This window comes from Eleutherodactylus coqui, chromosome 2 (genome assembly GCF_035609145.1).
Source record: "Eleutherodactylus coqui strain aEleCoq1 chromosome 2, aEleCoq1.hap1, whole genome shotgun sequence".
Classification (NCBI taxonomy): Eukaryota; Metazoa; Chordata; class Amphibia; order Anura; family Eleutherodactylidae; genus Eleutherodactylus; species Eleutherodactylus coqui.
The window spans coordinates 231097964-231121516 of NC_089838.1; the positions used below are offsets into that span (position 1 = coordinate 231097964).

The 23553-nt window shown below is 40.2% G+C and overlaps 1 protein-coding gene across 4 annotated transcripts in view; it reads right to left on the reverse strand.

Moving 5' to 3' along the window:
- Positions 1-1049: 1049 nt before the first annotated feature.
- Positions 1050-23553, reverse strand: part of DMXL2 (Dmx like 2) — a 123962-nt gene continuing 101458 nt past the window's right edge. For 3 of the 4 annotated variants that reach the window (XM_066592606.1, XM_066592610.1, XM_066592609.1), the window contains 13 exons: positions 22439-22640; positions 21896-22013; positions 21261-21323; positions 20312-20398; positions 16411-16532; positions 16177-16315; positions 15380-15440; positions 15169-15296; positions 14960-15037; positions 7988-8079; positions 6145-6197; positions 2983-3200; positions 1050-2865 (listed from right to left, as the gene is read on the reverse strand). In XM_066592606.1, coding sequence (XP_066448703.1) covers positions 2656-2865; positions 2983-3200; positions 6145-6197; positions 7988-8079; positions 14960-15037; positions 15169-15296; positions 15380-15440; positions 16177-16315; positions 16411-16532; positions 20312-20398; positions 21261-21323; positions 21896-22013; positions 22439-22640 — 1571 coding nt within the window. In that variant the 3' untranslated portion in view covers positions 1050-2655. The remainder of the gene's footprint in view (positions 2866-2982; positions 3201-6144; positions 6198-7987; positions 8080-14959; positions 15038-15168; positions 15297-15379; positions 15441-16176; positions 16316-16410; positions 16533-20311; positions 20399-21260; positions 21324-21895; positions 22014-22438; positions 22641-23553) is intronic. The other variant, XM_066592607.1, reaches the window with a different exon arrangement.

The following is a 23553-nucleotide window of genomic DNA, read 5'->3' on the forward strand; positions in this document are numbered from 1 at the left end:
TAAAGACCCTTTAGAACTGAATTGGTCCCTAAAGAAACAAGTTTTGAATTTTTGAAATTTTAAAAATTGTTACTCAACATATAAGCCTTCTGACATACTTAAAAAATGTCAACATAAAATAGACAAAAAGGGTAAATTTATTAAATTTTGTGTGGTATGCCTATCTTACAAGCAGAAAAATTACTGTGTTTTCCAACTTTTAAGTAAATTTCCCATTTTTAAATGACAAATAAATACAAATCATATCAACTAAAACTTACCACTAACACAGTACAATGTGTCATGAAAAAACAATTTCAGAATCACTTAGACAAATAGGAGCATTCCAAAGTTATCATCATTCTATGAGGTGAGATGCCAGATTTGAAAAATAGGACTAAGTCAATAAGGCTGAAACTGGCTACGACCAAAGTGGGGGGAATGGGGGAAAGGGAGGGGGGGGGGGGGGGGGGGAGTCACAGGTAAATATTAATCGTTTGTTCCCTGCAAATGAAGGACACTTCACATTTTATAATGGGAGACTTTACCAGAGCAGCTGGATGTAGACGAGATTACAACAACTGATTTGTATTATGGCTTGTTCAATACTGCTAATATTTTATCCCCAAATCACAGGCATTGTTTCTGTAAGGCTAATTTCACACGGGTGAGTGCGATATCAGGCAGTGAAACTCAGCCTCATATTGTGCTTGTCATCATGTGATTTCCTTGTGAATGTGAGGCCTTTTTGTATCAAAAACACCTTGCATCACTTCGAGGAAGTAGCGATCTTCCGGCACGGCTGATCGAAGAGCGTTTCCCATTGTTTTCAATGGGAAACCTCGTATCGCACTCATGTGCACTTACCACGCGGTGCGATGGTTTGCTGGCCCCATTGAAAACAATGGGCGATACAAGGGCATGTCCAAATATAGGTCACGCAGCGGGGGTTCATATTTGTGTGCCTCAACGCACAAATCTTGCGCAAGATTCTTGGCTGTGTGAAACCGGCCTAAATGTGTACAATTATTTCCATTACTTTTAACGAAAGCAATAAATCACTGACCACATTTCCATGAAATAAAAGAGGTTTAATTGAACTTACAAAGGTAGACTAACAATGACTCCTTTTCTATACATACTTTATACCTTTAAGTATTCTTCAAGGAATGCAAAGTAAGAGAAAGGTGCATGAAATGCCATTATATTTTACAGTACAACACACACAAAACTCTGCATTAAAAATAATAAGACAACTTGGAGGATGACAAGTAAATACATAGACAGTAAGTAGTCCTGGGAAGCCTATTAACAATGTGTTTACAACAGAGAAAGTACATCAAAATAAGACAACACTGCTTTGTATTTTACAAGCTAACAATATTCAACTCTGCATAGTTATACATATGCTGTGTAATAATTTAGTTTATATCGCTTTCCACTATTCACTATCTGGCCACAGGAAGCCTGACATTCATTTTAAAATATGTTGCTGTGAAATCTATTAGAGCAGCGATCACAACATCCAGTTGGGTCCTGCTCATTGCCAGACAGATGGGCATCCAGCAGAGTGTAATCATTGAGGTGCATAAAACCCCCAAAATGCATAAAAAATAAAAAACTAAGCATGAATGCAAAGAACTCTGGGCACATTCACTACAACAAACACATAGGTTTCAATGAATAAAAAAACAAAACTTAAAGCCAAAGTTTCAGACGGACAAGTGGTAATGTGCAAAGTAACGTATATGGTAAACACAGCAGTTAAATTATGTGCAAATTTCAGTGTTTAAAAACGAAACATAAATAAAAGCAATACAAAATAATAAAAAGATACCCAACCAAAGATAATAATGACCACCCACTCAATGAAGATTGAGACGAGGGTCTTCTGGCCCTAAAAAGCTATGAATGAGCTTTAGGGAAATTTCATTCTTGGTTTGTCTTGGTTGTTGTATCTCAAAGAGTCGGTAAACACATACTCGTACAATACCTTCATTTAAAACGGAAATCGGAGGAAAACATAGACATGCTTTTTGAAAAGTATAACTGTCTGGAAGCAAATGTCTGGAATATGTGTAAACAGTTTAAAAAGTTAAAAAACGGAAAGAATTAAAAACTTTTACTTCTTAAAGTGACCACAGGGACATAGTGAATGACTTCCTTTGTGGTGACCTTTGTTCCATATACGGTTTGTGTATATGTACGTGGCTCTGGTAATTCTCCTGCGGTGTAGAGTAGCTACATGCTTGCAGGCGTTTATGACTAAAACCATGTCAACGCTAACGACCATGACATCCCTTTTGGTCCTCTGTCCATCCCTCTTATAATCAACCTAAAACCCAGAAAGATTACAGCAATTTATTGTGTTCTGATCTACCTCAAAATTAAATAATAGCATCTCAACAAGAAGTGTGAACGATGCTGAGAAGTTCGGCAATGCTTGCACGCGTGCTCTAGGCTCACCAGGAAAACCTTCATGTACTCAGTTTTACAGATCTATATGGCAGACATGCATATCCATTGTTCAGCAGCAAAAACCTGGCTCTAATATAAATAACTCTTTAGGTCTCATCCTTAAGCAGCTTCTAACCTCTTGGTTTCTATACCTTCCTACATGTTGTGCATCAGTGGATCAACATCTGAAGGTGGAGACAGGCCTAAAAGTTAAAGTGTTTAGAGAATATCGAAAATGCCGGACTGGGTCCTCAAGGCAGTAGGCAACATCCTCATTTTCAGAGTGCCATCTGCTCCACAGGAGAAGATTCGCTTTTTCTCTCCTACTTCAATTTGCATGACACCTGCACCAATATTCCGAAATATGGACTGCTTTGCATGCTCGTTCTTAAAAGAATGAAGTAGACCATGGCCTGTTAACTTCCATACCTACAAGACAAATATAGCCATTTAGCTTAGCAGCATTTCACTTATGAAACAGATTTTAGTGAAGCTGTAAATAACTTGAAATAATCGGATGTATATGGGTCCAATTCTATGATTTACCTTCATATTTCCCTCCGCTGAGCCAGTGACAAAACATTCTTCAGACGTATCCAAGGCAAGTGCTTTTACAGCCGAGTCATGGGCCTGGAAAGTATGAAGCATTTGCCTTTGTCGAATGTCGAAGATGCAGATGTATCCTTTCCTGCCACCAGTAATCAGGAGCTGTTGTTTTGGTGCATACTGCAGAACGGTGGCACCATTTTCATGACAGTTGAAAGCTAAAAGGAAGAAAAAAAAAGGGGGGTATTGACATACTGTAAAATGTAATCTAATTACCCAAATTAAACTTTTTTTCCCAGCTTCCTCTTTCAACCAATAAGTGTGTAAAAGCGGTTAAACTGATTAATTATGTAGGTGACAAGTATACTATTTGCAAGCATGTCTAAATGTTGAAATATTGCCTATATTTTATTTACTAATTAACCCTTTCCAATCCATTTATTTTTTTCTCACCCATTCTCCCCAGCTCCAAATAAATTGGAACTGGGGAAAATGGGTGAGAAAAAATACATTTTCCCTGCACCCTCCTGAACTGACAGAGTTTAGGAGGGGGCAGGTGCTCACTGCACCGTGGAGGGACCTGCTTACCTGTCAGGCGTCTTCCACATTCTCCTCCTGCCTCCCGGCTCGGCAATCATGTGACCGCTGGGGTCAGGTGGCACATGGCGGTCACATGATCGCCAGGCCGGGAGACAGAAGGAGAACGCACAAGACGCCGGTCAGGTAAGCAGGTCCCACAGTGCAGGCTCCCGGCTCGGAGTTCATGTGACCGTCGGGGGTCAGGTAACACCGGCGGTCACATGATCGCCGGCCGGCCGGAATCTCTATGCATTACATAGCGCTAATTGAGCGCTATGTAATGTGTAAAGGAGAAGGCAGAAAGGGTTAAAAACCCTTTCTGCCTTCTCCTAGGGGGTCCTCGATGGGGACCAGTGCACAAGTGTATCTGCACCCGATGTGTCTGCCGATCGGGTGCAGATGCACTCCTGCACTGCAGTGTCGGGCCTGCCCCGACATTGGAGCTGTGGAGGAAAATGATGATGTCGGGGCAGGCCCGACATTGGATTGGAAAGGGTTAAAACCAGATCTGTGTGAAATATTTTGTTTCCGACTGTAAAATTTTAAATTCTGCTTTTGTACATGATTCTGGGGGTGGCCAGCTTGCCTGAGCTACCGTTAACATTTGTAGATATGCTTTACAGCAACCTTATGGATCATAGAGCCTCTAGTCTGGATATAACTCACACAAGCATATCATATTTCGGTCGAGTAGTACAAATTCTCTGTGCATTTTGTTTTTTTGCTTGTATATTTACACTATATATTTACATGCTTAAAAAAGCCAGAAAGAAACCACACACAGAGTTACGGGAGATTTCACCTTTCTTCTAGATAAATATGTATCATGCATATCCAAAGCGTATTTTTACAGCTCCCATTAAACGTTTAGGAGTATTTTGGTCCGTAATACAGACAAAGAAAAGACCTGCTTAGTTTCAGCACTGCGTGTTAAATGCTTAAAAAATGTGTATGTAATGCATAGACAAAATAAGCTCATGCGACTGAGACATTATATAGATGGAAGAGTGTTCCCCACATGCTGTACTATCAGTGCAGAGGTAGCTTATTTTGATGCAGGTCAGCTGAGTCACTTATCCAGCAGGCTCGGTCCAGGTCTTTTCCACTGCTCCCAAGAGCCCTGGCACGGCTCCTGCAGTCCTCGGCCGCCCACACAGGATCACTTGCTGGTTACAGGATTCATAAATCCTGCTTCCATGAAGCAATGGCTGTGATTGGCTGAGCAGTGATTGAAGAACCAATCACAGCCATTACTTTGTGGAGGAGGGATTTATGAATTGGCTGAGCAGTAGCTGTAATTGGTTCTTCTAGTGCTGCTCAGCCAATCAATGCAGCACTTGGAAGTACCAAATCACAACCATCACTTCATTGAGGCGGGAACCCCACCTGGACTCTGGAGAGCAGCGGGAAGGACCTGGACAGAACCTGCTGGGTAAGTAACTTGGTTGACTTGTGCGAAAAGCGCTGTAAAAATGCAGCCATTGCATTTTTACGGTCCTTTTCCACGCACCCAATGCATTTCTATTGACTTAGAAATGGCATCTAAGGCTTATTTTTGGAGTAGGGCTTATATTTCAAGTCTCCCTAAAAATCCTTAAAAAAACATGCTAGGGCTTATTTTCAGGGGAAACATGGTAGCGGTTACTTTTCATTGTAACTTTGCCTGTGATGATAATGAGATGACTGCTGAGAAGTGATATCTAGAGAACATGAAGTGTCACTGACTAGATGGCCAGACACCTGTATAAACACAGGTATAAATACAGCGATGAAAACTTATGGCAAGACAGAGACTCTTGCTGGTAAACAGACTGTCCATAATTTTACTGCCATAATCACAGAGTAGTCTAACTCCAGGCTGCAATGCCTATACACAGTTGCTCCATAAAACAGAGGGCCAATATGGTAGAGCCAGCCACATGAGTGTCCTTATAGAAACCGTAATTACTTATGAGCCGCCACTTTAGAGAGTGTAATGACATGAAAGTACCTCTAATCTATGTAAGCATAATTAAACCTACTTTGCATTGCCAACTACATAATAGCATCTTAAATGATAGCTAAACATAGTAAACCTAAATTAGCAGCGCTGTACCCATACAGTGCAGCCGGTAAGTTCCCATACAGTAGTTATAGCCATAGTGTTGCACTCATGTGGAATTGCTATCCACATAGCAGTACCCAGAACAAAAAAAAAATGGATTGGCCATGTCTCCCATCCTCCTCCTTATGGCTCTAATGAAACTGCGTGCAGAGGGAGCCCTACTCCACAGCAATATGAGAAAACAAACACCAAGTCCCTCCCATGAGCTGATTGCCAGCCAAAACCAGAAAGAATGAAGACGACGTTAACTACTTTCTCTGCAAGGTTTCCACATGATTGTCGGTTTCAGGAACATGTAGCAAATCAGACTAAATAGTGAAACAGTTTTCTTATTTCTAGGTTTAGTGTTCATTTAACTCATCCCTCTCGACCCTCTCAAGCTGGCAGTAGACTTACAGGTAACAAGTCTGTAATATACGCATTCCAATACCCTTTCTTGAAGCATTGGTATAAACCCTGTAGTGCCCTTATTTTCTTACCATGAACAAGACTGTTACTTGAGGATATTAGTGTATCCCACAGACAAACATTTCTAAAATTAAAAAGACAAAAAACAAGAGTTAACTAAGTAAGCAGGATTTCAATAGTAAAAATCAATCTTAACAAGACACATAGTACAGGAATAACAGGGATTTGTTTCAGGTTGATGCCTTTGCCTTTTTTATGGGAGTAATGTTGCTATTTCCCAAGGAAGAAATTTGCAAGTTCATTCCTTCAGCATTTTGGCTGATTTATTTTACAGGTATTTAATGCCAGGAACTCACACATGTAGTAGGGTGATTAGTTATCATTCTACTCATTCACTTTAATGCAGATTTAAAAACTACATTTTTTTAAACTATTCTAAACTGAATGCATGCATTTATAGCAACCGCCATTTACTGCAGGACACAGGCTGGAGGGTTAGAGGTAGGGAGCTTTCACATCTGCACTGGGAATTCTGCTTTCCTGCTCCATTTGGGGAGCAGGAAAGGGGAATCCCTGTGTCCAAAAAGTTCAGTCTCTGGATGGAACTGAACAGTACTGGGCGGACCCCATGGTCTATAATGGGTTCTGCTTGCTTTCCACCCAGCTTCTGTACGAAAGAAAAAGCGCTGCATGCAGCATTTTTTCGTTCAACATTTTCAGCTGGATCTGCAATGGGGGATTCTCAAATATGAAGCTTATTCCAACAAGGCAAAAGACTTAAAGATTGACATCACAATCTTTTATTATTTAAATCAGCATTATGATGCTGGTGGGAACGACTAGCTGTAGGTATATGAAAGCTCCCATCGACTTTTTTTTCTACTGTGTTTTACAAAACAAAACCATAAAACAAACAGCCTAAAGAATCTGATGTGGATTTTTGCATGCCGATTTCGCTTCTCGAGTATTTGCACTGCAGCTTATGCGCATGTATACCGGCAGAGATCTACACACAGATTTAGCCTTTTGCAATGGGTAAACCTGCACGTGCAATTACTGACTCGGAATTCATGTCAAGAAGTGACATGTCACCTCTTGTTTGAAACTTGCACTATATAGACTACGGCGTGGATTCCCATTGAAAGTAATGGAATACGGATCTTCTGTAGAATAGGCGCAAGTTCCATACCAAATCTGCTGCAACATTCCGCCACGTGAGCATACCCTTAGGCGTCATTTTATTACAAAAATTAAAACTCATGTATGACCTTACATTCTCATAAGTTAAACAAAAGGACGAATATATTTATCATCCTTATTTTTTTGTGTGAATGTTACGACAATGTAAGGTCATATATGTTTTTTTTTTTATAATTTAGGCAATAAAATGATGTTGTAAAAGGATTTTTATCTTGAGGTAAGCTACATTAACATTCTCACCAAATGTGCTACTCTGTCCTCCTGTTATTTATCCACAGAAACACTTGCAAACACTGAGCTAGCTGGAACTAAGACAGCAGCCAGGACCCCATACAAGAATGCTTAGCTACCAAGAAGAGAATTCTAAAGGTTGGCGCCCTTCAAATTTACCCATGAACTCAATCTGAAGATGGTCACAAAATGTTACTTTTAAAGAGTGTTTAGAAGTTGGAGTGAATAGATTATCTCCTTGGGAACATAAGAATAGTGTGTAAATGCAGCTACTACATGAACAATACAGATAACATGTACTGAAGAACGTAGAAATCCTCTATGGATTAAAAGTCATATAATGGAAACTGGGCAGTTTATACTCAGTTTCTGTAACCCATTTAACTACTAGGCAGAAGGGAAAATATTCACATATCTTTATCTCGAATGTGTTAGAATCTGCCATTAAATACAAACATACTTGGTCTATTCCATACAACATACCTATTATCATTGGATTGTCCTGTAGTAGCAACCAAGCTTGATGAGGTAATAAATGCAAAGTCACTTGTGGTTTTAGTATGACATTGCCAACTCTGGGGAAAAAAAAAAGAAATTATATATAGTTAAGCTGTTTTTGTGATTGACTGGTAATCTATGATAAAAACTTTAAACAATTACACATTCTAGTCCACACAGATAATATAAGGATCAAATGGTCTAAAAATCAATTTTTCTCTGTGCAGCAATTTACAAATGCTAATGTAGGGATAGTGAAGTCTTCTACGAATTGTTGAATATGAATCGTTTTACATGGAATGATCATCGTTCAAATAATTGTTGAATCGCGTGAAAATGCATGGTAATTGTCCAGTGTAAACATTGCCGATGATTGAAGAATGATAATTAGCTCGCTTATCCTAAGGCCTCATGTCCACGGGCACGCGCGGATTTCAAGTGCAGAAATCTACACTGTGGATGCACTCAGTGCGCCGAGCGCATATGCAGAGCATTTTTGTTCCCTTTAAATGTCCTGCTTTCCCGCGGCACATCCGCAGGGTCAGCAATCATTTTGCATAACTCTAAGTAGCTAATTAGCTACTTAAGAGGTTATGCAGGCAGAACGGGAGACAGCTGTGATAGCTCCGAGAACAAAGCAGCTGTTTTGTATATGCAAACAGCTGCTTTGTTCTCGGTGCCTTCAGCTGGTGTCCTGCTAAGAACTGCTGCGGGATACCAGCTGAAAGAATGTTATCAGCACAACCCGCTGAGAAAATCAGCGTGTGGCACTGATAAGGCTTATTGCTAATTTCTAGCTTGCTAGAAATCACTGATGAAAAGTACACAATGGCAGGCGGCTTTTGAGCGATAATCGTTGTGTCTAAATGGGCCTTTAGTCATTCATTTTAGATGGGCAACAAAAGACACATGGGACACTTAATTCCATAACGGATACATGCTGCCTTGTTTTATTTGTATATGTACTTTTAGTTTAACAGAGTATAATTTACATAGTTATTCAATCTCAGGAGATTAAAGGGGTGTCTGGTTAGATTTAGTTTCTTAAAATCAAAGCCAAAAGGGGTTAAAACAATAAAACAAATGGTACTTACCGGTCCTTAACCTCAGCGATCCAGAGGCTGCAGCATCACTGTTGTGAACGCCTGGCATCATGGTGCCCAAGATGTGAGCACTGGTGCCAGGAGAATGGGTGGGGACCCTGCGGCCTCTGCTTCCACTATCAACAAAGACCGGAGAAATCATGTGGCCGAGGACAGGCAAGTAGCCTTTGTTTTAGTGTTCTAACCCTTTTGCTCCGATTTTAGAATGTTTATTCTAACCATAAAACCGCTTTAATTCCGATATGTTCTAATTAGAGATGAGCGAACGTACTCGTCCGAGCTTGATGCTCGGGCGAATATTAGGGTGTTCGGGATGTTCGTTATTCGTAACGAACACCACACGATGTTCGGATGTTCGGGTTACTTTAACTTTCTTCCCTGAGAAATCTTTTCTATATGCGCTCAATGGGGCCGGCGGCAGCAGCGCCAACCCCATTGAGAACATATAGAAGACAAATCCTTCTTCTCTGCCACAGCTGTAACAGCTGTGACAGAGAAGAACGATGTTTGCCCATTGAATTCAATGGAACCGGCAATACAGCCGACTCCACTGAATGCAATGGGCTGCCGGCGATCGCGGGATGAATTGTCGGAAAGGGGTTAAATATATAAGCCCTTCCCTGCAATTCATCCAGAAATGTGTAAAAATAAAAAATATATATATACTCACGTGGTGCCGGCAGACGGAGTTCAGCGCGGCAGGCTGCAGTTCTCCTGAACTGCTCTGAACAGCTGTGAGTAGTATTCAGCAGCCGGGGATTTAAAATCCCGCCTGCTGAATAAGATGCCTCTGAATGGTCACAGCCTGACCAATCAGAGGCCAGCCCTCACTCACACCCATTCATGAATTCATGAATGGGTGAGTGAGGGCTGCCTCTGATTGGCTCAATGGGGTTCGTTATTCGAAACGAACACCCGAACATCGCGGGAAGTTCGTTTCGAATAACGCGAACCCGAACATTTTGGTGTTCGCTCATCTTTAGTTCTAATCCATGATTCTCGTATATGATTTAATGATTTTATGTTGTCGCCCTTATTTTGTGGGACACGGTAAGATGTGAGAAACATTTCCTTTTTTCTGTTCTGTCACATAAAATACAAACCCAATGTGCTGAATCCATCAAATGACTGAGACCAGCGGCACATGACAGAACCCATTGGCTGTAATGCGCTCTGTTCTATTCTTGTGATGGCGTCTGTTATTTCACAGTGAAAAATAAATAGCGTGACATGCTGCGCTAATTTTTCAGGTATTTCTTATGAACACCATAATGGAAACCTTGTAATGGAGATGTGAACAGAGCCGTACATAGTTAATAGTAAAAAGGGAATTACACGTTCATTATAAGTTGTTACGTGATGCAAAGTTTCCAATATACTTTCTATCCAATTCATCACAGTTTTCAATACACTCGATTGCTGTCATTTAAATGATAGTTCATTGTTTGTGCCCATTGCATGGGCAGGACTGATTTCTTCTTGCCACTGGAAGTACAGATAAATGGCTTATTACACAGTTCTGGTGAGTGTACTGTAACTAACAAGACCTGCACCTCTGTCCATTATATGACAAGGAGAGATCTTGAAAAACCATTATACAGAACTTGGATTTGATCCTCATGCAAAACAGCTGTATTGTTCGCCGAGCGATAGTGGTGGTGTCCCGCTCCGCCAGCATAGCTCTTAAGTAGCTACTTGGCTACTATAAACTATGCAAAGATGATAGCTCAATACTGTCACTCAAACTGTCGTATGGGCGGCTTATGAGCGATCATCTGTCAGTGTAAATGGGGTGTAAGAGATTTATGCTCTAGCCTCTGAATAGGTCACCAATACAGATTAATGGGGGGGGGGGACGCAGCTTGGGATCAGTTGCCTGAAGTGGTTGCAGCGCTCAGGTAAGCTGTGCTGTCACTTCACCGCATACCAGACACAGCGCTGTACATAGCAGCTGTGCCTGTTACTGCCAACAGTCCTATTCACTTGAATGGGACTAAGCTGTTCTCAGGCCATGTGACCAATGAATGGGATGTCACATGTTTGAGAAGAGGTTGTGGCACTCACTGGAGGTGCAACCTCTTCAATCAGCTGATTGGCAGGAGTCTCCAGCAACAGACCCCATCAGAGTGATACTGATGACCTATACTCAGGATAGGCATCAATACCTTAGGCCCAGAAAACCCCTTTAACTTTTGCATCAGTTACCTAAAGCACCTAATTTAAAAAGTACAATTTCTTCCTGAAGCTAAATACAAACTGTTTCACAGCATGATAGAAAGCCAACACATCCCTTTATAATCTACGGGGTCACTTTGGCGCTGTTCATTTCTGTCATAAGCCAGATCCGTTCGGCTAGGGAATTCCATCTTCCTGCTCCCATAACAGGGTGGGAAATAGAAACCCTAATGCTGATATGAACATAGCTTAGGAAGGATATTGGGAATGAACCTCCTTCGGCGCCTCCATCACGGTTTACCAACTGAGGGGATGTGCATAATCTGGGTGGGTTGGGCAGAGTGCCTAAACAGAGCAGTAAGTGAAACCAGCCTACCCAACAAAGCACCTCAAATCTTGAGACTTTTCCAATGTTGTCTCACATGCGCTAGCACGTTCTCCAAGGGAGGAAAAAGTGTATGGCCCAATGATAGTGTGGAGAGTATCTTCACCCCTTGCATTGCAAAACAGGATCAACTATATATTTAACATTCTGAATAAAGCCAGCACTGCACTGAAAACAGTGCAATCACCATGAAGAGCAGCTCAGGAATGCTAACAACATAGTATGTATAGCGATTTTTTATATTTTTTTAAGTGACCCTCCCAGTTTGGGCTGAAGTACTGTCCATGACTATAGGGGGCGGGTGATATATTGCACTTGTTCATCTTTGCCATCTATCCAATCCACTGATTCACAGTCCCACGCACTCTTCAAACTACTTCATCCGCATAGTTTACTCATAGTGGTAGACTGACGATGCACTATACCTTCTCTTAGATTGATCTGTGCTACACATGTGATCAGCACTGGCCAATCAAAAAAGCAGTGCACTAAGTCCATTAGCTAGATAGAAAATTGTGTCGACCATGGACAGGGTTCTTCCCCACCACCCTTTCATAAAGTGTTTTCATGATACTGTAAAATGATGCAACTATATTAGATTACTAAAAATTAATCCTATTCTCTAGCCTAAGGATGTATTTGTACTGTGGCTTCGGTTTTACTGGATGCAAGATTGCTATGATTTTTGTTCTGCTGAATAGATTAGAGCTTCATGCTGTATTATTGTGGATGTGGAAGAGTGATGGAAACCAGATAGGTGAAATAAAAAAATAAATTATGGAAGTGCGAACACTGTCTACAGTATCTTCTATATATGCAGCCTAAACCACAACGAGAAAAAGGTACGGTCTGCGATTCATTTTCTTCTAGACGTTTCTATGCAAACTATGGTTAAAATAGCCTACTAACAAGATTTAACACTCTGCAATCAGGATGCTTTAGAAGAAGAAGAAAAATAATCTGAAATAGTTGATTACTTTGAGTTGTATGGAAAAAGGCAACTTAATTCCATAGAATATACAAATGTAGTCACAAAAATAGAAACACAGTAATTTTAAGGTTTACTGAAAGCACATGATTATAATTGAATTCAACATCTTCAATGTGAATACATATTCGAACTGAGTATAATGAAAAAGTTTAATCCGGTTATCAATCCACCTGCAGCTGTAAACATAAAAATTACCTTCAAGGAAGAAATCTTCCGTTTCTCACTATACTTTAGCAATTTATAGATACAAAGTCATGGACAGAAAAAGCATTTGCTTCTGGATGCAGTTAACGGAGTTCACAGAGGCGTGGAAGGCCACAAATAGAATACAAGACACACGTGTCTACTACTATTACAAACCTCTGCTCAACAAAGTAAAAAAGCCAGCAGTTTTGGCAAAGTGCATTTTCATGGTTAAGTGTAACCTTGACACTGTCCTAATGACAGACTGATGAAAAGATTGAAATTAACATTGTAGAAATACAAGAATGTCCCATTTGTCATACATTTGTACACCACACAGAGTCACTGCCATGAACTATATGACCAGGCGGTACTCTTAAAGGATATACCTAAACTCAAAGAACACTTGCTTTGTATACAGTTACTTGAAACATGCTTTTGATTCCAAACCCATAAGTAAAAAGGGATGTAGGCATTAAAATAGTAAATAGTTTGTGATTATAAAGAATTGTGCCAATTGCTTGTAAACCGTCGTATAAGTCAATTACAAATTAAAATTTTAGTTTTGGCTAACCAGTTAAAATGCAGAATTTAATATAGATTAACAAAATGAGCAAGTACAGTAAACAAACTACAATGATACCAATGACACTATTATCTGCTTTCCACTAGCATGCAAAGTCATCAAGCAGGGAATAACCCCTTAATAACCGCCCATACGCCTTTTTACGCCAGATGTTATGGGGCTTTATTCTGGTGCAATTGTGTTTTTATGGTGCCGCATCAGAAGCCTAGCATGGTTCTTCCTTGCCACGGGGAGTAGATGCTTGGCTCTTGAACAACAGCCTGGCACTTGCTCAAACAGCAGGGACTAGAGAAACTGGCGATCCCCGCTGTTTAACACCTTATATTTGCATTGAAGCTTCTGTTGCAGATTACCTCTGACTTGATGAAAAGAATAGTACTGTATGCAGTGCTATTTTTGGCATCAAAATGATGGACACCACAGCACAACCTAAAAGGACCCCATCATAAGTTAAAGGTGTCCGTCAGGCACTGTTGGTAGCAGTCGTATGATGTATCAGGAATTGTGCTGTGGTTTCCATTAGAAACAGAACCCACAACACATAAGGCAAGAGAGCCTTTTAGCATATGTATACATTTTTGAGGTATGAGTTTAGAAGGTGCAGTATGTGACCTTGGATAAGTGAAGTCATTTGTATGACCATGGAAAGGTTTCATATTAGTGAAATCGCCAATACCGTACCTTTATGTAAAATAGGGAGCAACTAAATCATAGATGGTCTGAAATATTATTTGCATAATCTTTGCACTAGGATCCAAGGGGCATAAACCCAAGCCTCTGAATACATCACAAAAGGGGAAATATAGAAACATAAAAACAATCACAGAAAACGACCATATACTTACTAAGGAATGCATATAGATGCATCCTTCTCACCATGCAGGTAGCAGACCACCAAAACAGGGAGCTAATTGCACCTGTGTGGGACACCGATGAGACAGCCACTCACACTGCCTCTTGATATAGAGGGGGGTAGCTGCTTGGTGTAACCGTGACATGGTTAGTGGGCTGATGTATCTTGGCCAAAACCCAACTAATGCCTTGCATTTATTATCTATCATTCACATGCAGTGTGGCTTTAAGACTCCAGTGGAAGCCCAGGGTAGCAGTCACAATGTGGTTTACTGTTTGAAGTGCAGGGCAACCCGCCGAATTATTATGGCATCATTAATAGGTTGCTGGTCTGCATGGTGAACTACATGTATCAGAAGGTCTGCCACTTAATTTCCACTGTGTGGGAGTATACACCAAGCAGCTACCCCCCTCTATATCAAGAGGCAGTGTGAGTGGCTGTCTCATCGGTGTCCCACACAGGTGCAATTAGCTCCCTCATTTGGTGGTCTGCTACCTGCATGGTGAGAGGATGCATCTATATGCACTCCTTAGTGAGTAAGTATATGGCCATTTTCTGTGATTGTTTTCAAGCCTCTGAATAAATTCAAAAACCTTAATATTGTACTAGAGAGATTTAGTATTTATTAGAAAAAAAAACTGTCCATTCACAAGACAACTATTTGTTTTCTTAGGAACTTACCAAGTAAGGTTTTGGATTGGAGACTGTCTGATTAACTTGCCAAATGCTCAAGAATCCTTCTCCGTCAGCAACACCACACTGCAAACGACAAAGTAGGATGCTGAATAACACAAGACTGGGGTCTTCATATACATGGTACTTGGCTGATCTAGTCATATGTAGCCCCACCATGCACCAGCATCAATGGCCGACTGAAAAGAAACACAAACCTTATTGCCTTGGGAATTAAAGTACAATCTTGTAACCCGGGCATTTCCAGCCTGACGGAAACAAATAAGTTGTTGGGGCCGACTCCACTCAAACATGCGGACGCTGCCATCTTGAGCGCCAGTAAGATCTAGAGTAAATTAATTATATAAAGATTAGAATGGCATACAATGTTTGTTTCGACAAACTAAGATTTTCAAGCTGGGTACTTACAGTACTGATGTACTGGGTGTGAGGTCATTCTTTTAACATTATTTAGATTCCTTTTTATTAGCTTTCAGAAGAGTGAGAAAAGAGAAATTACATGTAAGAAGTCAATGGATTTCAAAAGCCCCTTAAAATACATTCTAAATTACATCATAAAGATTACTACATAATTACTTCATGCATCCATCATATTATGGGTAACTGACATCTGCTTTGTCTGACACTTCTAATGAATTGTGATATGTATAATAGTAAAAAGTACGTGTACACACACACACACACACACACACACTCCTAAAGACCTATAAAGCAGCAGGTTCCAACAGACGCTCTCAGGTGACACAACCCCTTATTCCCCAAATAATCATTTGATTGCTGGCATAATACTTTGCATAAAACACTGGGGCAGACCTGAAGGACTTTGTCCCCGGCTGTGATGGCGTTGATGAGCATAGATGGGTCCCCACCCTTTGTTAAGCTCCTCAGATGTTGCGCTGACCACAGTATTTAAGGGATCAGACAGCCAGGATCAGTGGTTTCTCTGAACCCCTATTGATATTACAGGAGCTCAACTGTCAATAACTGCTGACCTAGGTAAAGGTTCTGCGCCCAAGCCTTGACTTAAATGTATGGCATTGAGTCTTTAGACAGGGACATTTCATGACGTACATGAACAAAAAAATTAAGTAATTCCTCTTATTTTTCTGCAAACAGTCAATAAATCTAACAATTCTAAGCATACATCAGTGAGTGACAGCACCATTATAAAATACTTCAGAATATAAACTGCAATATGTGCATACAATGCCGGCTCCAGTGCTTGTCTGGCCACTCCCCAACCAAGGCATAGATGAAGACGACTGCATCTGTCCCAGGTGAAAGGGAGCCACACCTGTCTGATGAATGGCTGTAGTAGACCCTCTGAAATCAAGGTCATCAGAACTAAGAGGGGAAATAAACAGTGCAATAATTAGCTTTCTACTTGACTCAAAATGAGAGTTTGAGTGAGATACCGAGCGACAGTGAGAGAAAGAGACCTTTTAGATTCTCGGTCATATTCCTCTCCAATCCATATGTAAGGCTGAGCAGCCAAGAGATTCGACACATCCAGTTCTTGCACATCATGTGTAGAAGCTAGGACAATTTCATTGCTGTTAGCCTGCAAAATAAAAAAAAACAAAAAAACTTAATTCTTCCCTAACATACTAATAAATTGATAGTAAATGTACTGATTTGTTATCTACCGGTCTTTTTTCAGATTTAACATGCCTAAACTGTTTAGGTAACAAGTGATAAAGTATAAATAAATAAGATAGTAACATACTATATAGTATGTCCATCCAGTAGAGTCTATTACCTTCCAACATTAATCCAGAGGAAGGCAAAAATAATCCAATGTGGTAGAAGCCAATTTTCCCCATTTGTTAGCCGTTTAGTCGTTCACAACCTCAGCTACCCTAAAGGCTCCCTCCCTCCATGTTTTTTAGTTTTGCACTGCTTCTTTCAGTTGTGTGATATCCGTGACAGTATCAGCCATCGTGTCCTTTGGCAGTCAGATCTTCTTTTGCTACTGATCTGTCCAAGCATTATAGATTTTTCTAGCGACTCTGCTCGCATTGCATGGCCAAAATACACTATTTAAGGCAAAAAAAATAATTCTTCCAACTCCAATCTGGCAATCAGAATATGAAAATTGTGTGGTCAAAAAATGGTGTTCATAACCCTTAAATTTACTGCACAGGCACTCAAAACATTAACTGCAGTCAAGTACTTTCTGCAATACTGAAGGAGTTTTCTTCGCTATATTGCCCATTCTTTGTGAGCCAAATACTTCCAAATGCAAGTTTGAGTTCTTTTCACAAATATTGGTCAGGAGACATACTGTTTATCACCAAGTATGAAAAAGCAGATTTACAGACCATGTAAATTTGGGATGCAAATTGGAAATAGTGTAATGTACCATAACTTTCGGAAGGTAGTCTCACTATACGTCAATGTGCAACCTTCTAACAGGCCCTGCAACATGACTAAGGATATAAGCCAAACCAGAACTTTTTCCATGGGTATATTTTCCCCATATATTTCCCCAAGAGAAAAGCGTGGTTTATCCTATATCGTCATGTTGCAAGGCCTGTTAGAAGGTCAGACATTGACTTGTAGGGAAACTATCTTGTAAAAAGTGGCACTGTAGAAGCATTGTGAGATCTCCCATTTCCACAGATGATGAAAGAGATTTTGATGAGGCCACTTAAAACAATCCAAGGTTTTTTTCTCCTCCATTCTCAGGTACATTTTGCATTCAGTTCTGGCTGAATAACCTTCTGAAGACTCATGATGTGCAATGGCTTCGTAATATCGAGCCGTACACTTCTGACCAGAATGCATTGATTGTCCATTGCATAAATTGCTGGCATTCAGTGTCACAGACAGCAAAACAACCCCAAGACATGAGTGAGTCACCTCCTTGTGTCACAGTTGGGATAGTGCTGTTGTGTTGTCTGTAGAAATCGAATTGTGATGAATCATTTGTCTGTAGGAGGATCTCCTGAAGCAGAGAAATTGTCTGTGTTTCTCAGAATTGGAGTCCCTTGATCTGCTACCCATAGAGCCTGTATTTATTTGGTCAGCAATGAACGAACTTGAAAATGCAGCATATTGAGCTTGAAGGTCAGCTTTGAAGTACCCTTGACGTAATCTTTTGTTCTTTTTCATCAGTCCTCAGTCAGTTTTCTTCTTGAGGAGACACTCAGGGATGTTGGCTTCAGTCCAGAATGCATTAAACATACTGATATTCATGGCAACAGTGATCTTAGGGACACAGGGATGCCTGCATAGCCTCTGTAGTTAACATTTTTGACTATTCCAGGGTTTCTAAGCGCCTCAGAAAACACACTGGTTTTTATTACAACTTATGAACACACTAACAACACCAATTAAAAGATTTCAGTGGATTTCATTTAAAGGATTTTTTTCTTAGATTAAGATATTTATGACCTAGCCTCCGGTCTGCCACTCAGGAACCGCACTGATCAGCTGTCTGAAGCCACGGACTGCTCTCAGGCATGTGATGTTCATCGATTACATGGCCTGAGAACAGCTTATTTCCATTCAAATGAATGGGATTGAGCTGCTATACAATGTATGGCACTGTGCAGGAGCAGACTGGCCACTAAGTACACCAGAAGAAATCCTGGTGGACCATTCGGGTCTTCCTGGTGGTTGCAGGTTGGCCCAGGCTGCTTGTTTTAGTGTATTTAATAAAAAAAAAAAAACAACAAAAACCAGGCTACACTTAACCTGCCTCTGTCGCTCTGTGCCCACTGTAGTCGAGGCAGTTTTGTTCAGCCCCCCACTGACTGGGTTATGTGATCATGTGACAAATTCATATGATTGCAGAAGACATTCCCCAGCCTCACTAAGCCTGAGACGGGATTGTCTGCAGCAATCACATTTGCCACATGTTCGCACAACCCGAAAGACAGTGGAGGAACTGAACAAAAGTATGCCGGCTACTGCAGCTGAGAAGCGAAAGAAGCATCCAAGTTTAGCCTATTTTACATAAGGAAACATGATTTCTAAAGTGAGGGGAAAAAGGGGGCATTATTTCTAAAAGGGGATAAAATGGAGTATTATTACTAAATGGATGCCAAAGGGGATATTATTGCCGAATAAGGGCATAAGGGTAATTGTTACTAACTGGGAGCATAAGGAGCATTATTACTAACTAAAAACAAAAGGGGGTATTAGTGAATTGGGATAAAAGTGGCATTATTACTGAGTGGTGGCAAAAAATGGATATTATTACCTGAGTGGGAGCATAAAGAAGGCATTATTGAAGTTGTGGTGGAAAGAAATCATAATGGTAGATTGTTAAATGCAGAGTGTTAAGGCAGCAGAAATGCTGTCCTAAGCCCTCGCTCACGACCTGAAGGTTGCAAGTTCAATACCCGCATGTTTCAGGTGGCCAGCTCAAGATTGACTCAGCCTTCCATCTTTCCAAGGTTGGTAAAATCAGTACCCAGCTTGGTAAGGGGTAATAAATAAAATTACCTGAAAGTGCTGTGGAATAAGTTGGCGCTATACAAATAACATAATTTAATTTTATTTCTTAAAAATTTTTTATAGCTTTTCTTGCAACAGTATATTCGTATTATATAGTTACAGTCTGGGGGCATTATTTGTCCCTCATAGTTTTCATTGGTAATTTTGTTCTTTGTACTGGTGTTCATTAAGTAAAAGTTTGGTGGCTTAACGGGTTAAAAATAGGTGGCACCTTAATGTATACCTCCAGTTCGAAAAGGTTTTCTGCTTCGTAGAAAATCTGCAGCGTTTAGCTATGCACACCACATAGGCTTCTCCCCTGCTACCACCTACACGGCTGCGGTTGGCGATTTGCTGTCCCCTGCCTACTTGTGTTTGCTCCTCCTAAAACAAAAGGCCACTTTATAATATTTTTTGCAGGGCCACTTTGGGGTCCCAATATGCCACTAGCGCTTTGACTGGTATGCACTAAAGTGGGTGCAGTGCTCACTTGAGCGCCATGGCCACTTCAAATAGCTGATGAGTGAGAGTCCTAATTAGCGGACACCTACTGATCTGATTTTGATGACCTATCCTGAAGAAAGGTCATCAATATCAAGTCTCAGAAAAACTCTCCTTAATGTCTTAAGAATTTCAATATTATTGACTAGACCATTATAAACAAAACTTGAAACAAAATACATGCACATAGTTTTGACACTTAGGGATCAATGGTATACTACTTTGGAAAAAAAAGAGGATCTGTCTTGTCCTCACGTCAGCAGGTCTTTTTCTTTGAAGAGGCTCTTCCAATAATTTTCTTGAACAATCAGAAAGGTTGAAGTAATGCTCCATTAACTTCAATAAAATAGTTTATATACAAAGTGATTTAGCATTTCAAGTTTAAAATGTCTTTACCTTATTAATCGCAAAAGCCATAATTATATCAGACTCCTTGTGAATTATTTTTGCTTTTCCACCTGGATAACCAAGATCAGCTTCAACCTGCGAAGAAACAAAAAATCTCTGCATCACCACAGCAAGTCTTGGAAAAAAACATTTTCTTACAGGCACAAACGAGATTACTTAGTGTGACTGAAGTTCACTTGTTCCAGCATTTTAAAGATATTATATAGTTTTAGCAATTCTTTTTTTACTCGTAAGATGAACATAGAAATGTTCCTAAAAGAATTTTGAAAGAAAGCATCAAAATAGTTATTAGTATGAGAAAATCATTGGTCAGTGAGGGGTTAGCAGAATTTGCTGAGGGTAGGCACACTGCTGCTGTCCGCCATGAGCAGACATCGAACGCTCCTCTTATACGGAATGAGAACTCTACCATTCTCTTTGCACGAGCCAATGGGCTGGTGACGTTGTGCAGTCGCTTTAAACAGGCAGATACATTGTTAGGGATGTGAAGCACAAAACGAGAAGTGAACGATTCTCATGTGAAACACTGAATGATCGCTGTTTAGGCGGAGTGATAAGTGATCGAGCCAACGATGAGTTTTAGTCCTGCAGAAACTGGACGATGAACGAGAATCACGCGATTTTCCTTCATTGTTCAGTCGTTGGCTCGTGTTTTGATAGAATGATTATTCACTTTTGTTTGAATGATTTTTTTGAATGATATCTAAATGCACCTTAACACAAAAGACTATTTGTATACAAAGATAATGCTAAATCTTGCTAATCTCAGAGTACTTGTAAATTACAGCAATGCATACCATCAGCAAGTAATGTGAACATTTAATAAAGTCAAAAAAAGGAAGAAACTAAGAGAAAACCAAACACACAGTAGAATGCTGGTACCAGTGAACAAGTAGGTAAGTGCGAGAGGAGTAGGAGCCTTTGAAGGACATACTACCTGGTTCTTCTGAAGATCTGCTATGGAGTCTACTCTGAAACGCTCCGCACTGTCTTCTACAGACTACATGACACCACACAGTCACAAATACGAAAACACATGCACAAAGAAACACACACAAAAAAAGAAAATGTATGAGACATTCCAGATCACTAATCAGAAACAATCATTTTAGCATGACAAATACTTGCGTGATGCTTTGTCATGCACAGTAAATGCAACCTATGGCGACCTCACAATGATCAGACAACACATGAAACATCAAATACTAAGAATACTAAATTAATACAAAATTAAAAGAAACAGCAAACAAAAAGAAGCTTAAATGGTAAATAATCCAGGGAACACCACGGTGGAAATATCATACTTACACAGACATTTCTCAACCTCTATGCCCCACTAGCAATATTTACCATTTACCTCATTTTGCATTTCTGAAGTGAACATAGTTAGGAACATCAAGTATTTTTTTTCTTAGATGCTTTCTAGTGATATAGGTATTTTTTTCCCCCATGTAATAGCTATATAATATAAACTGTTCAATTTAGCAAGGCGATATAAAAGCAGAAGAATGGGAGGGCAATACAATACCAAGCCATACTGCTCAAAATGCCTCACAATGGGTGTAAGAATACCTCACTCTGTTTTCTTTTCTTGGTAAAGATGTATCTAATAAAAGTTTCCTGGAGAAGTTCTTGCTTGACAAGGTAATGCCAGAGGCGCTTAACAGGAAGTGCGGTGTAATCTCTGGACCTGCATAAAGATAAGCCAAGTAAGATACTCTAGACAAAAAAAATTGTGAACAGATAGGCCGGGTTCTCACAGGGCGGACTCCTGAAGTCTCATGGTTTTGCCGCAGCAAAAAGCTGCAAGATTTCCGCCGGGAAAGCTCAGATTTAAAACTCGCGGCACTTAGCTGCAGGTTTTGGAGCGGCTTGGCTGCATGCTTTTCCGTTGCAGCCGGCACTCCCATAGAGAGCACAGAATTTCTGTGGCAAATCCGCCCTGTGTGAACCCAGCCAGACAGTTAACTTCAGTACATATTGGGTATTAAAACTTTGAACATCCTTTTTTTTAAAGTCCTAAATTCGGTGTCAATTCAATCTAAAGAACGTTATCTAATTACATTTAAAGTAACTTGATGGATTTTTTTTTTTAAATCAAGTTAAGTTTCATACTTAAATGGTGTATTTTCAGGATCCAGCATAGCCTTGTGACGTAGAATAGCAGGCCCAGTCCCTACAGTTAGTTCACTAGGAATGGGATTAATATAATTTGGTGGGGGTCCTTCAAACTGGTCCATTGTTTCATGTAGAATTTGTTCCCAGTTTTCCAGGTTTTTGACAACTCCAATGCCAAGAGGAGATGTTACAGGAAGATCTAGTATTAAGAAAAAAAAAAGTAAGTGATGATATATTGCATCAGAAGTATTAAGGTAGAGTTTTTTTTAATTTAAAGAGGATTGGTTGGTTCCCCTGATATGCCCAGTTTACTAAATAATTTATTCTCCATGAAACATTTCTGGAGAATCTTTTTTTCATGACTAAGTTGTGCTGTTCCTCTGTTACTCCTCCTAGAAATGTACGAATAAGTTGACAACTGCCTGTTACCATTCGCCTGGTCAAAGAGGTGTATCCATGCGCAGTCTAACACTATCAGCCGTGATTGGACAATGACCCCCAACTAGTAACACCCAGTATTTTCAACTTTTTTTAAGTTTCTTTCAGAATCTCTCAATAACCCTTACAAAAAACAATTTACTTACACACACCCATTTCTTGCACCAAATCTGAACCACCTCCCAAATGGTGTTCTGATAAACACTCCCCAGACCTGTCTCCTGTTATACAATTAACATCTGATTGAGTAGCGGCTCTGGGGTGTCAGCAACACAAATGGACCCACCGCCTCCCACATCCTTTTTCTGTTTTAATCACATAAAGAAGTCTGGCTGTTCGTAAGGATGTGTCAGACCCTCATACAGACATTCTGGATGGGGTGCATACCTTTACAGCCATCTCTCTCCTGACTCCATTGCTGCTTTTATTTTACTTCTTAGACCCCCCCTGTTCACCCACAATGGGCTCCATTTCTACTGCTCAGTGTCAATGGCTGACGTCCCGTTTCATTGACACTAGGCAGAGTAGACCACCCCCTTGATATATATCTATATACCTGTTATTTCTTTATTAGTACTAAGCACTGCCCCTTTGTATAGTAAAAAGAAAATTTTAATAGGTTTGCCTTATTGCCTTAAAGAACCCTTAAGAGTATCTTTTAAGGCCGCCTTCAC